The sequence below is a fragment of the Protopterus annectens genome, chromosome 4.part1, assembly GCF_019279795.1.
Source record: "Protopterus annectens isolate FY-2018-M chromosome 4.part1, PAN1.0, whole genome shotgun sequence".
Taxonomy (NCBI): domain Eukaryota; kingdom Metazoa; phylum Chordata; order Ceratodontiformes; family Protopteridae; genus Protopterus; species Protopterus annectens.
Window position 1 is genome coordinate 355,307,078 of NC_056734.1, and position 15,000 is coordinate 355,322,077.

At 32.8% G+C, this 15,000-nt stretch overlaps 1 protein-coding gene across 2 annotated transcripts in view; it reads left to right on the forward strand.

The window, feature by feature from the left end:
• The window catches only part of LOC122800857 (otolith matrix protein 1-like), a 205,697-nt gene that overhangs the window by 6,475 nt on the left and 184,222 nt on the right, over positions 1-15,000 (forward strand). For both annotated transcript variants that reach the window (XM_044070176.1, XM_044070177.1), the window contains exon 2: positions 1,651-1,787. In XM_044070176.1, the coding sequence (XP_043926111.1) occupies positions 1,651-1,787 (137 nt within the window). The remainder of the gene's footprint in view (positions 1-1,650; positions 1,788-15,000) is intronic.

The window sequence follows — 15,000 nt, forward strand, 5'->3', positions numbered from 1 at the left end:
AAAGAAAATGTTTCAGACTTTAAATACATCATCTTCTGTTAAGAACTAAAATGTATCAAAATGAATACATTTGTACAGCTATAATACATAGCTAGAACACTGTAACCTGTAATAATTATTCTGCAGTAGGCATAAGCTATTATAGCAATAACCCATGCCTGGGTGTGGGTAATGCTGTATTTACCCACGGTTGGCATGGTTTGGTCCCGAGGGGGCGAAGCCCGAGGGACCAAACAAAGCCAACCATGGGTAAATCCAGCATTACCCACACCCAGAAGTGGTTATTATTATTAATGACATTATTTAAGAAAAGAAATAATTACTTTTCTTAAATAATGGCATTGTATAATGCCTCTTTACTGCCCTTCCGCAGCTGTCTGGTATTCTGCGGCAGTTCTGATGTATTGCGCATGCCTACGCAGTACATCAGAGCTGTGGGCAAAAGCAACGGAGAACGCAAGATCTCCATTGCTTTTTACTGTTTCGCTATGTTAAATGGGTTTAACATAGCGAGACAGCTTTAAAATAAGCAACGGAGATCTCCGTTGCTTATTGTAAAGCTGTCTCGCTATGTTAAACCCATTTAACATAGCGAACAGTAACAGAGATCTTGCGATCTCCGTTGCTTTTTAAAACTGTCTCGCTATGTTAAATGGGTTTAATATAGCGAGACAGCTAAAATAAGCAACGGATATCTCCGTTGCTTATTTTAAAGCTGTCTCGCTATGTTAAACCCATTTAATATAGCGAGACAGCTTTAAAAAAAAAAAGCAAATGAGATTGCAAGATCTCCGTTTTACATTGTGTCGCTATGTTAAAGGAGTTTAACATAGCGAGACAGCTTTAAAAAAAGCAACGGAGATCTCCGTTGCTTTTTTTAAACCTGTGTCGCTATGTTAAACTCTTTTAACATAGCGAGACAGTGTTTTATACTAACGGAAAAAGTCCGGGCGACCGGACCTTTTTCCGTTAGTATATTGAGGATTTAACGGCACGCTGGTTGGGCTGGCCAATCAGCGTGCACGTTTTAGGGGAGGAATTGTATAATTAGCCTTATCCTTCTTATGTATGCTCTCATATTTTCTCAAGTCTTATTACTGTTCTTGCCTTAAATTAAGTGGTACTTAGAGCATATGTACTAGCAGCAAATGTTCTACAAACATTTAACCTAGTGGAGAAAAAAATCTATTCTCCATTCTTTTGGTTAGAAAAGTGACACAAATCCAATAACAATTGCCCACACTTCTTTCTTCGCACCATTGGAACTTCATGATTATATGCTATTCTAACATTTGCCAAGTCATTGTTAACAAATATCTTACTGATAAATGATTTATCACACACAAACTACCTATTTGAGCATATCCCATGCAAATGATCATGAATCCATTAATTAATTCATTAATCTGTATCTGTTTACCTATCTGTCTGTCTCTCTCTATCTGTTTGTCTACCTACATATCTGTATTTGTCTATGTGTCATGTACTTTGAACAGAGGGTGGGAAATAAAGCAGTTATTCTATATTCATTCCACACATGCATACTATGAGTGCTTTAAGAATTAATAGGTTCATGTTTTATTGTATATTATAACTGAATAAAAGAATACACCTTTCCTCTATTAAAGTAATGTTTTATTTATCCTTTAGTGACTTGGTGCGTACTTTCAGATGCTGAGCAAGCAAAATGCCTGGATTTTGCTTCAAACCTTACAGATCAGGATATTGTTGAAACATTCCACTGTGTGAGAGGGCGATCAACAGTTGACTGCATGAGAAAAATTCAGGTATCCTGTATTATAATCAAAATAATAGTTATCAATAACTACATGTATGGGCAGAACTAAATATTTTTGAGAAAATGCCCTTCACAAAAATGGTGCATACTATACCGATGGCGTCAAAATGAAGGCATCAGAAAATGCTTGTATGTGTTGATTGATCTTTTCAGTTGTGCATAAGTGCTTCCTCTGATAAAAAAGTTTATTGTATTATTTAGTAAATGCCAGCTCTTATAAGGCACTGCCAGCTTTGTATTATTTAGTAAATGCCAGCTCTTATAAGGCACTGCCAGCTTTCCTGTATTTATAAATACATATTATTGCTTGTTTGCTAGTCATGAGATGTTTCAGAATACTGATTATTGTTGGTCTCTCTTTGCCCTTGTCTCTCAAAATTACAGCCAAAAAGATACATAATTTTTATGACTTAAGTACAGATGTCATTTCTTTCAAAGATGCATGCATGTCATTATTAGAAGTGAATATGCAACAAACTTGGTCAATACACATGGAAAAATATTTAGTGACCCTGAAAAGATACTGGAATAAGAATATTAGCAGTGCAGCCTGAAATTGTTAATGTTATTGTGTGTTATTGTTATTATTTTCTATGGCTCCATTCAATAAACCAGTATATTTAAATCATTTTGTACCACTCAATGCCGGTTATCCAATAATCCCATCTCTGTCGTCATCATCAAGACTGCCAACAAGGTTTTCTCATTCAAGCCTCTGATCCTTTTGCCCCACATAGCCACCCTACTTCAAGTTCCACCAAGGCATGGATTACAATATTGGGTCTAGTTTGATGTATGCATGCATGCCTCAGGCCATCAAGAAATGCAGCTCCATTAATATTGTAACAATACTTTCTTGAACTAACCCAACTATCTAATAATGTTTTAAATGCCTCAAATGACCCAACATTGCTGTGATCAAGGGGAAGTTTGTTCCACAGTAATATAATCTGCTGTATTATGAATCCATCCTTCTCCATAGCTATGTTAATACAGACTATATATTAACAAACTTGATCTCTAGTATTCTGAAACTAGGAATATATTTCCAAGACTAACATGCACCTTAAAAAAATCATTACCTCTAGCCTTATTGACCATGCAGTTTTTCCCTTATTAGGCAATAATTTATACTATATAAGTGTAGTTTCTCTAATCCATCACTGAATACCAACTCCCTTAGTGATGATATATGCTTAGAAATCTTTCTTTGAGGTGTCTATGAAAAGTTGATATCTGTTAACTTATAAACACAAAATTGGGATTTATAACCAATAAAAGTTGAATAGCATATTTATATAAATGTGTTAATGTAGTACAATCTCCTGGCCTCTTTACTATGAATAATAGACCAATCTACCATACAGCAATTCCCTTCATGTTTAACTCATGTTCCTTAAAGCTAAAATTTTATTTATTAGAATCCTAAGGGCCTAACATGTCACCACAAAAAAGGAAGAACCTTACATAGTAACCTTCCTGTCCAAACTTTTTCTCCCACAAAATATGACATTGCTCTTATCCCAGTTAAATGTTTGGCCTAATCCAGATGCCCATTTATGAATACATGGCAGTCATTCAGTTCATTTACAGTGGATATAAAAAGTGTGCACACCCTTGTTAACATGCCAGATTTTTGTGATATAAAAAAATGAGACCACAGTAAATCATTTCAAAACATTTCCTACCTTTAATGTGACCTATAACCTATGCAATTCAATTAAAAAACAAACCAATCATACAATAAGCTGGTTGCATAAGTGTGCACACCCTTAAATTAATACTTTGTTGAAGCTCCTTTTGATTTAATTTCAGCATTCAGTCTTCTTGGGTATGAGTCTGTCAGCATGGCACATCTTGACTTGGCAGTATTTGCCCACTCTTCTTGGCAAAAGTGCTCCAAATCTATCAGATTGTGAGAACATCTCTTGTGCACTGCTCTCTTCAGGTCACCTCACAGATTTTCTATTGGATTTAGGTCTGGGCTCTGGCTGGGCGATTCCAAAACTTTAATTTTCTTCTGATGAAGCCATTCTTTTGTTGATATGGATGCATGCTTGGGGTCATTGTTGTGTTGAAAGGTGAAATTCCTCTCCATCTTCACCTTTCTGAGATGCCTGAAGGTTTTGGGTCAAAAGTGACTGAACCGTTCATAATTCACTCCACCTTGACTAAAGCCCCACTTCCAGCTGAAGAAAAACAACCCAAAAGCATGATATTGCCGCCACCATGTTTCACCATGGGGATAGTGTTCTTTTGATGATGCAAAGTGCTGTTTTTGCACCAAATGAACCTTTTGGATTTGTGGCCATTAAGTTCAGTCTTGGTCTCATCAGACCATACCACATTTTCCCACATGCTTTTGGGAGACTTGATGTATTGTTTTGCAAATTTTAGCCAGCCTTGGATGTTTTTCTGTGTAAGAAAAGGCTTCCATCTTGGAACCCTACCCCATAGTCCAGACATATGGAGAATACGGGAGATTGTTATCACATGTAGTACACAACCAGTACTTGCCAGAAATTCCTGCAGCTTTTTCAGTGTTGCTGTAGGTCTCTTGGCAGCCTCCCTGACCAGCTTTCGTCTTGTCTTTTCATCAGTTTTGGAGGGATGTCCATTTCTTTGCAATGTCACTGTTGTCCCATAATTTCTCCACTTTTTGATGACTGTCTTCACTGTGTTCCATGGTATATCCAATACTGTGGAAATTTTTTTGTACCCTTCTTCTGACTGATACCTTTCAACAATGAGATCCCTTTGATGCTTTGTAAGCTCTCTGCAAACTATGGCTTTTGCTGTAGCAGGCAACTAAGTAAATGTCAGGAAAATCCTAATAGGACAGCTGGACTTTATTTGGAGTTAATCAGAGTCTCTTTAATTGATGGCAGGTGTATACCCAAGAACACTGAATGTTGTAATTAAATCAAAAGGTGCTTCAACAAAGTATTAGTTTAAAGGTGTGCACACTTATGCAACCAGCTTATTGTACTTTTTTTATTTTTATATTTTTCCTCTAACAGATGTGTTTGTTTTTCAGTTGAATTGTACATGTTATAGGTCACATTAAAGGTAGGAAAAGTTTTGAAATGATTTATTGTGGTCTCATTTTTTATATCACAAAAACATGGGATTTTAACAGGGGCGTGTACACTTTTTATATCCACCGTATATTCTATGATGCTGTAATTATAACAATCTTATAATCACTGACATATTTGGGAACCAGAATTATTCATGCTGTTAGAGTATAGAAAATACAAAATTAAAACTTCCAGGCCCCAAAACAGATCCTTATGATATGCCCCAAAACAGGTCCTTGTGATATGCCAGAAGTTATCTTCAATCTGAATTTTTGTTCAAGGTGGTAACTGATGTACCTTATCTACAAGTCACATTTTTGTGCATCTCACCAAGTGTAGACTAATTCTGAGTGAGAGTAAGGTGTCCAGCATTCATTTATTAGGTTGTGAGTCAAAGATCTTAGTCAGGTCCAGATAGACTACCACATTAGTTAGATATAAATCTCAAGCTTTTGTGAAGGTCTCAGAAAAGTCAACCATAAAATATTAATTGTAGAACAACCCTTTATAAACCAATGTTGGTTTATATCTATCAACAGGGTATAGTTGCAGTTTTTTAAATACAGTATACAGAATATAGAAGTTGCCTCTGACAAAATGATTTCTCTCTTATTTGGAGCTAGCTGAAACAGAGCAAATTGACCATAAACACTACTATGTCCACAGTCATGCTGTTTGATATCACAAAAGGTATTTTTACTTCCTCTCTTCCAATAATTGCAGACCTCACTTGGACTATACTTCAGCTCCCCGAACACCAAAGGTATCTGGGGAACTGTTAGATGATACATTCACATGCCATAGTCATGCAGAAACTACTACCAGTAAAGTCATGCAACAGCTAAAGATAGCTGACACCATTCCTCCTATTAACAATTGATGCCAGTGAGGCTATTTCTGTTAATGTATTATTACCAAGACTTGAAAATGCCCTACTAATTAGTACCTCTTTATCTGGATAAACCTCAGCAGTGTTGCAGACAACAGAAAATACAATTCTACAGTTCTCAGAATTTTAAAATTTGATGAACATCATTGTCCTTAAATATTAACCCAGTCTACCCAGGTAGGCCATTCTATCTTCTAAATACTTTAACATTTGAACTTCTTAATTAAAGATTCTTTTCTCCCCCTGCAACAAATGAAAAAGGTCTACAATCTTCATATGAACATAAGAATTTTTCCACAAAACTGTACAGACCTCCCTTTACATTAACTTTATATGCAAAAAATATTTTCAAAACGTAGCCCCTGCTAGTTGGAACAATTTGATATATATATATATATATATATATATATATATATATATATATATATATATATATATATATATAGGTGGAGCCTGATGGCTAACTGAAAGCAGGATAATTTTAGAGCTCCACAAACTATCAACAAAATTCAGGAAATATTAAATTTCTATTAATTAATTTAATAACAACAAATAGATAAAGATCTGAACTACAACTATATAAAATTTGGAGGAATTTTATGAATAATTTCCAGTCAGAAATACTTGGAGACTTAACTGATACTAGAAATGAGGAACTCAAGAAATTCCCATTCTGATGTGACCTTAAAGAAAGAACAGCAGCTGGTGACTTCTACCTTACAGCAACTATTCTTGAAAATGGATGCTTTTAAAGACAACCTGGAAAACCTAAAAATCAACTGCCAGAAGCAAACTGATGTCCTTAAGGAAATGTTACAATAGCAACAAACAAAAATAATAGATCTAGAAACTTCATTAAATGACATTGAAGGGAGACTCAAAGAAGAAGAAAACCAAAAAGAATGCTTTTTTAAACAAAATACCTGGCTCCTAAATAAGGTGGATGATTTAGAGAACAGAGAACAGAGAAAGAAGAACAAATATGAGGATTTTCGGACTGCCTGAAAAAAATGAAGGTGTGGACATTATTTCCTTCTTAACTTCATGGATCCCTGAGTTTCTAGATTTAAAAGAAGGACTTTCATAAGGCATTGAAAGAGCTCATAGAGCTCGAGGTAAACCAGCATCCACTTCAACAAATATTCTACCTAGATCAATAGTAATAAAATTCTTATATTTTTTGGACAAAGAATTAGTCCTAAAAACTGCTTGGAGGAAATCTCCCTTGAAATACAAACAAAACTTAATCAGATTTGACAATGACTTTTCCACAAAAGTATTGGAACAAAGGAAGGCTGTTTGGCCACTGATAAAAATGCTCAAGCAAAATAACATTAAGGCACAGCTTGCCTTTCCTGCTAAAATCAAAATTCATCACTCAAATGAAATGAAAACTTTTAACAGCCTAGAAGAAGCTTCAGCATTCATAAAAAAACAACAATGTTATTCCTATTCCTGAAGATATGGATTGGTCATCCCAAACCCTGAAGAGATCAAATGAAAAAAATACCTGGACGGATGTTCAAAAGAAAAAGACAGATTCCAAAATACTTGGTTCATTTAAATCTCTGAAAGAAATTACAAAAGACTGACTCCAAAATAACTAGTTTGTTCAAATCTCTCAAAGGATCTACTTTAATTTGATTTGTTACTGTTCAATACTCATAATACACTATTACAGGTATGAAAATTATTATGTTTTATGTTTTAACTTTGTTTGTTAAAGCTGTTGTCTCTTTTTTCCCCTTTCTATCTCTCTCCTGTTTCATTTCTTCCTGTCCTTTCTACTTTCTTTCTCTTTTTATTAATCAAGTCGTGTCTTTTACCAAGACTGAGAGTGACAATCAGATAACAGGTTACATTAATGAAATACATTTTTCCTGTTTTGACTGTATATGCGTCATTACATAATATCTATGTTGGAGGTGACAGGAGACACTCGTCCTCGGCATTTTTCTGTTTTGTTTTGACATGACATAGATATGCTAGAGAACGAGCGTCTTTGGTTGATTTGAAATGATGACTTTTTCCACTGACATCGGTTTATAATTAGATTGGCAGCCACTTAATCTGTTTGTAAAATATATTTGTTTTATTTATATGCTTGAAGGCTGTCATGCATGTAGTCTAGCATTTTGCCTTAGATATAGAATAAATATGTTGTCACAAGAGTTTAAAATGCCTTGCTAGCATTTTGAGCTGTGGGGTGGATTTCCGGGATGTTGCTATGCTATTCGTGGTTGTATTGCCGTGTGGCTTGTATGTGGCTCACTCTTATTTTTTTTCATTTTCATTTGGAGGGAACTAAAGCTTAGATAAACATGCAAAGTGAAGCTTTGAATCATTAAAGCTTATCATGAGTGCATAAAATGCTTTTGTTCCCTTCACAATTTAATTTGAATGATACTGCGGATACCCATGATAACAGAAGTGCAAGCTGGTCTCTGCAATTCTATGCAAGCTCCATTCTCATGACAATTGTTTATTTATTTGAAAAGAAGTTCTGCTTATGTCCCTTATTGACTGGGTGGTTGCACGGGATTCAAATAAAGTAACATAGTGCAAACTAAATTCTAAAGTGTTTGCCATTTTTTCCTTTAAAAATATAGTCAACTCTATCATCATTCCCATTAAGTTTGTTGCTTGATGGACTTAGGAAGTATGAGGTCATTAATAAACTGCAAATTTCATGACTACATGTTGAACTGGCCGTTTTTTATGAATGAAACATAATTAATGTTATGGGTTACCATGACAATGAAGGGCGGAGTCTACAATCCCAGACTTGCAGCAATTACAAGAGAAACTTGAAGGTTACACACAGAGGGAGAAACACAATATATGTTATTTGTGGGCAGGCAAATATACAAGACATGGAGTCTAATTTATAAATAAAAGGGAAAAGGGTTGGGTTTATTTTACCGGAAACCTGTTTCCTTTTTTTTTTCTTTTATTACATGTCAATTTGTGTAAAGCCATTTTAAAATTAAATGGAAGGAGACTTCTACAGGAAATGTAATTTAAAGCTTTAGATGTTTGAAATGTCACTTCACCCTTCCCTTTTACAAACCATTGGCTTTGAAAGTACAGATTGCTAAACTAAAGCAAAGCAGAGTCTGCATTTACATTATACAATTACTTCATGAATAAGAAAGATGCTGTATTTATTTATGTACACTTAAACTAGCTAAATTATTAAATTTAATCATAACAGGAACAACAAAAATATATGTAAATGTAAAGTTTTCATACAATGTTTAACTACTTGATATGTGGCACTATAGGAAAATCCTATTTTGCACACTCAGATATATTGAAAATTGCTTGTTTAGTAAGCTTTGATGTACAATACTAAAGATTTTATATTGGCACTGGTACTTAAAACTTAATTTTTAGTCCCTATGCTAAAGCAATATAAATAAAAATGAAAAGGAAGGAAAAGAAAAGAGAGAAGGAGGAGGGGAGGGGAGAGAGAAGAGGGAAGGGGAGAAAATATGTAATAAATGAATACTATATATGTATATACATATATGTGTATAATCTATATGAGGCTATGTTCTTATACATATATATAAACTGTAAGGTCTTCATGGTAACTTAGGCAGCATAAATGCAACATTCTAGATACAAATATTTACTATAAATGTTCATGATTCATTCTTGTCACTTGATAAATCTATGAAAATTGATATAGGTCTTTAGACTTCTTGAATGTAAATCTTATGTGTAAACATTAAATGAGTACAATAGCACCACATATAGATGGCATATGAGAAGAGAGAGAGTGACAAGAAGGAGGAGAGGGGATGGGAGGAGGGCGAGCATTAGAAATTACATACATCTGATAATGAATATTTACATCAGCTTAAAGAAACATTTCATATACTGATAGTACTATTACAATATCACCTTTAAGGACATCTAAGTACAAAAAGCATCTATAAAAGAGGGGAAGGTGAAAAAAAAGAAATAAAGGGGAAAAAGAAAGGAGGGGAAAGAAAAAAGAAAAGAAATGACATTTAAAGTGTATTATAGTTAATAAATAATTATAATTAAAAAATAATTTTTACCTTTTGACTAAACAATCTCCATAGAATCATATATGGAGCTCTTAAGGCTTCTTGTTACTGAGACATGAGGGTCGATCCAATAGATAATTTTCAATCTTTTGGATCAGGACTGTTTATCATTCCATGTAGGATAAGGAAAATCTTATCTTTTGAAATTAGCTTGTTATATAATATTTTTTTTGTATTATTCTTGTTTGTTTCCCATAGGCCTAATTCAAGTTTTACTATATGTTCTCTAATTCAGAAAATCTTTTGGATTTCTATAATTAGAAATAATAAAATATATATTCAACTTTGCAGTCATGGAAGAGTCTTAACTACTATTAACAAATATCTTTAAAAATATCTCCCAACACTAGCAAATGAACTTGGATCTAAAGCTACTTTCTTTAAATATTAATGGCTTAAACAATCCAAAGAAAAGAGCATATTTACAAAGATACTTAAAATTAAACAAAGAGCAAGTGGTCTTTCTCCAAGAAACTAATTTCAAGACAAATGAAAAATGTATATCGAATCCAAAAGAATATCTAATGTTGTCTCATTCTCCATATAAAACAAAAAAAACAGAGGAGTGATTATTTTATGTAAGAATAATATCACTAATCCCCAAGTTATCTATAATTATGTAGATAAAGAAGGTCTCATGGCACTTGTTACAATAAACTTCAATAACAGAATATGGACAATGGTGAATCTGTACTGATTTCCTGGTATGGGGGTAGGGACTGCCAGAACATTTTTGATTTTATTATGAATACTTATAAAGGAAACTTGTTAATAGGAGGAGATTTTAATTGTATTTTAGATAGCTCTGACACTACCGACAAGAGACCTTTTTGTCTTACAAAACTTTAAAGTGCTAGATATTTTTAACCTCAAAGAAACTAACTCATTACATTTTTCATGTCAAGATTACAGATTTGGTACCCAAACCAGAATTGACAGAATTTATGTCTCTCAGGAACTAAATACAAAAAGATCCACTTCCTCAATAATTCCATGCCCTTTATCAGGCCACAACTCTATAACTCTTAAATTACAAACAGATTTAAAAAAAAACTAATACATATGGGGAGGATTCTGGCATATATTACAAAATTGAAAGAATTTAAACCCTAGCTGACATCAGAACTACAATTTTTTCTAAATACTAATTATTCTGAAGAGATTAATATAATCATGATCTGGGATTCATTAAAAGCTTTTATATATGGTAAAACCATTGCATGGTTCAAAAATAAATCAAAAGAATGGAAATCAGAATTATACAACATACAAAATCAACTCATAAATATAAATCGAATAACCAGACAAACTCCTCTAATAAAAAAAATAATTGAAATTCTATCTCATAAAACCAATTTAGCCCTAGAAAAATTAAAATTAAACTCTTACTCGACTTCACCCAAACATTTACATAACTTAGCTGCAAGAATTAAGATATAATCAATAACTAATAACATCACCAGTATCATACATGAGGGGAAAAAAAAGAGTATCAGACATAAGTGACATTCTAGATGCATTTAAATACCATTATACTGAACATTACAAAGATAATAATTCTCAAAATTATTCCCTGAACTTGGAAACAAATTTTCCTAAAATTAAGATAATTCCAGGCAAATTAAAACTGGATATTCAAAAATTAATTTCACAAAAAGAAGTTATAGAAAAGATTAAGGAAAGTAAATGTAACAAATTGCCAGGAATCGATGGAATTATTATAGAATTATATAAACTGTTTCCGACTTCTATAACACATCTTTTTTATAAAACCCTACTTGAAATACAAACTAAAAATATAATACCGCCATCTTGGAAATATTCCTTAATCAGCCCTATTATAAAAGGGAATAAAGATCCCATTCACTACAGTTCCTACAGACCAATATCTCTCCTCAATAATGATTATAAAATCTTCATGTCTTTTCTAGTTAATAGAATTAAAAAATCTTTGACCCTTATTATAAATGAAGATCAAACTGGATTTATACATAATAGATGTACTTATGACAACATACAAAGGATATTAACACTCATAGATATTTTGAACAGAGAGAATCAAGAAGCTCTAATAGTTGCACTGGATATAGAAAAAGCCTTTGATCCTTTAAAATGGGACTACTTATTCAAAATTTTAGAACTTTATGATTTTCCTCTATCCTTCATTTCCTATTAAAAAATATTTACAAAAATAATTTAGCCTATGTAAAACTAGGACATTTTACTTCTGAATCTATCCCTTTAACCAAAGGAACTAAGCAAGCCCTAGAAAAATTAAACTGTTACTCAACTTCACCCAAACATTTACATAACTTAGCTGCATGAATTAAGATACAATCAAGAACTAATAACGTCACCAGTAGCATACATGAGGGGGAAAAAAACAAAAGAGTATCAGACATAAGTGACATTCTAGATGCATTTAAATGCCATTATACTGAACATTACAAAGACAATAATTCTCAAAATTATTCCCTGAACTTGGAAACAAATTTTCCTGCAATTAAGATAATTCCAGGCAAACTAAAACTGGATAATCAAAAATTAATTTCACAAAACGAAGTTATAGAAAAGATTAAGGAAAGTAAATGTAATAAATTGCCAGGAATTGATGGAATTATTATAGAATTATATAAACTTTTTCTGACTTCTATAACAAATTTCTTTTATAAAACCCTACTTGAAATACAAACTAAAAATATAATACCACCATCTTGAAAATATTCCTTAATTAGCCCTATTATAAAAGAGAATAAAGATCCCACTCACTACAGTTCCTACAGACCAATATCTCTCCTCAATAATGATTATAAAATCTTTATGTCTATCCTAGTTAATAGAATTAAAAAATCTTTGACCCTTATTATAAATGAAGATCAAACTGGATTTATACATAATAGATGTACTTATGGCAACATACAAAGGATATTAACACTCATAGATATTTTGAACAGAGAGAATCAAGAAGCTCTAATAGTTGCACTGGATATAGAAAAAGCCTTTGATCCTTTAAAATGGGACTACTTATTCAAAATTTTAGAACTTTATGATTTTCCTCAATCCTTCATTTCCTATTAAAAAATATTTACAAAAATAATTTAGTCTATGTAAAACTAGGACATTTTACTTCTGAATCTATCCATTTAACCACAGGAACTAAGCAAGGTTGTCCTATGTCTCCTATTTTATTTGCACTAGCAATATAAATATTTGCTTCTTTAATACATCATAACCCTAAAATAAAAGGTATCAATATATATGGCCAGTACAATTCTAAAATAATGTTATTTGCTGATGATGTTCTACTTACTCTACATAAATCAAAAAATTATTTAAAAGAACTAGACAAACAGGTTGAAAAATTCTACTCAATTTCAGGTCTTCACGTTAACAAACAAAAATCTAACTATATAGCATTAAATACAAATGGGCATTCCTAGTAGATGGAGACCATATAACTGGCAAACAAGTACCCACACTAAACTATTTAGGTATTACTTTATGTAAAAATACAGAAAGAAGAAACCTTAACTACAAACTATGATAACATCATAAAAAGAATAGAAAATAATGTTGAAAAATGGAATAAAACATTTATAACCTTTGAAGATAGATTGCAATTAATAAAAATGATATTATTTCCCAAAGTTTAATATATAGCTCAAGCTATTTCTATAATACCCGACAAACAGATCCTGAAAAAATTAAATGCATTATTACTAAATTTTTTTATGGCATCCTAATAGAAACAGAATAGCTTGCACTCATCATATTAGACAATGGGAACAGGGAGGGATTAATTTCCCAGATATAGAAACATATATAAAGGCTTCAATTTTCAAAGTTATTATAAATTGGATAGACCCAAACTATTCTTCTAACTGGAAAACACTACACCACACTATATTTTTAAATGAAAATCATATACTAAAAACTTCATGTTATTTGATCAATCCAACATGTTATGGCATATTTTGTATATTAACTTACAATATAATTGATAAAACCTACTAAACTAAATTTTATAAATTCTATATTCAATTGTTTTAGGAAATTTATCATTGCAAATATAGATATTAAATTATGGTTAGAACTACTAACACCTTTCAATGTAACAAAAATGTCTTTAATAAGATACATAAGAATGTCTTAAATATGTGGGAAGCAAAGAATTTCAGCTGTTGGAAACATTGCATTAGTAATCAAAAAGTGACAGATATCCAATATTTAATAAGCAAGCATGACCTGCTCCCATCAGACTGGCTAGTGCTTCAAAGTGTATTAACATATTTACAAGACTTATACAGACTGATTAACAATTTGTCCTTCAAAAATGAACCTAAATTTATAAAATATTTAAATGAGATTATTTATAACTATAACATGGAAAATGCAGCTTCTAAACTATATAAAATTCTAATAAGCTATAAAACTAGTCCAAATCAGAAATTTTGGAATTATATTACTAAAGGTCTTTCATTAAATTTATCCTTGGAAAGGAAAACTAGTTCATAGGTTCTTACTAGGCTATCAGCCCTAGGGCCTATACAAGCCTAGCCATAATAATAAATCCCTGGATATTTCTTCCCACAGTATTTACTTCCCTGGACCCCTGTCTAGCAGGGCAACTGATGTGATCCCCGGGGTGAATTTCCTATCTCCCATCCAATTGTCAAGGTTCCTTTTGAAGAGGTCCAAGGAGGCACTCTGCTTTACATATATGGGTAGTCTATTCCAATGTATGGAGTGTCTCTGGGTCAGGAACCTATCCCTCCAGCATGTTTTCTTTGTGATGACAAGGTTTAGATCCCTGGAGTGTGTGGCTCTGAGGGATTGGGATTTCTTTAAGTGGAGCATGTCCAACAGCTCAGGGTTTGACTTGGCCTTGTATGTTAAGCAGAGATCACCTCTGAGTAAACGATATGCCACAGAGTATAGCTGGAATTATTTTAGATGGTCAGCATAGGGCATCTGCTTTAGGCCTGTGATTCATTTAGTGATGTATTTTTGTGACCTTTCCAGCTGTTTCAGATGTCTTTTGCGGTACATATGGGGCATTGCACTCTATAATGGGTTGAATGAGGGATGAGTACAGTGGGACAATGACCTCCTTTTTTCTGGATGAAAAGTCCTTAGTGATGAGGAGTGCCACAT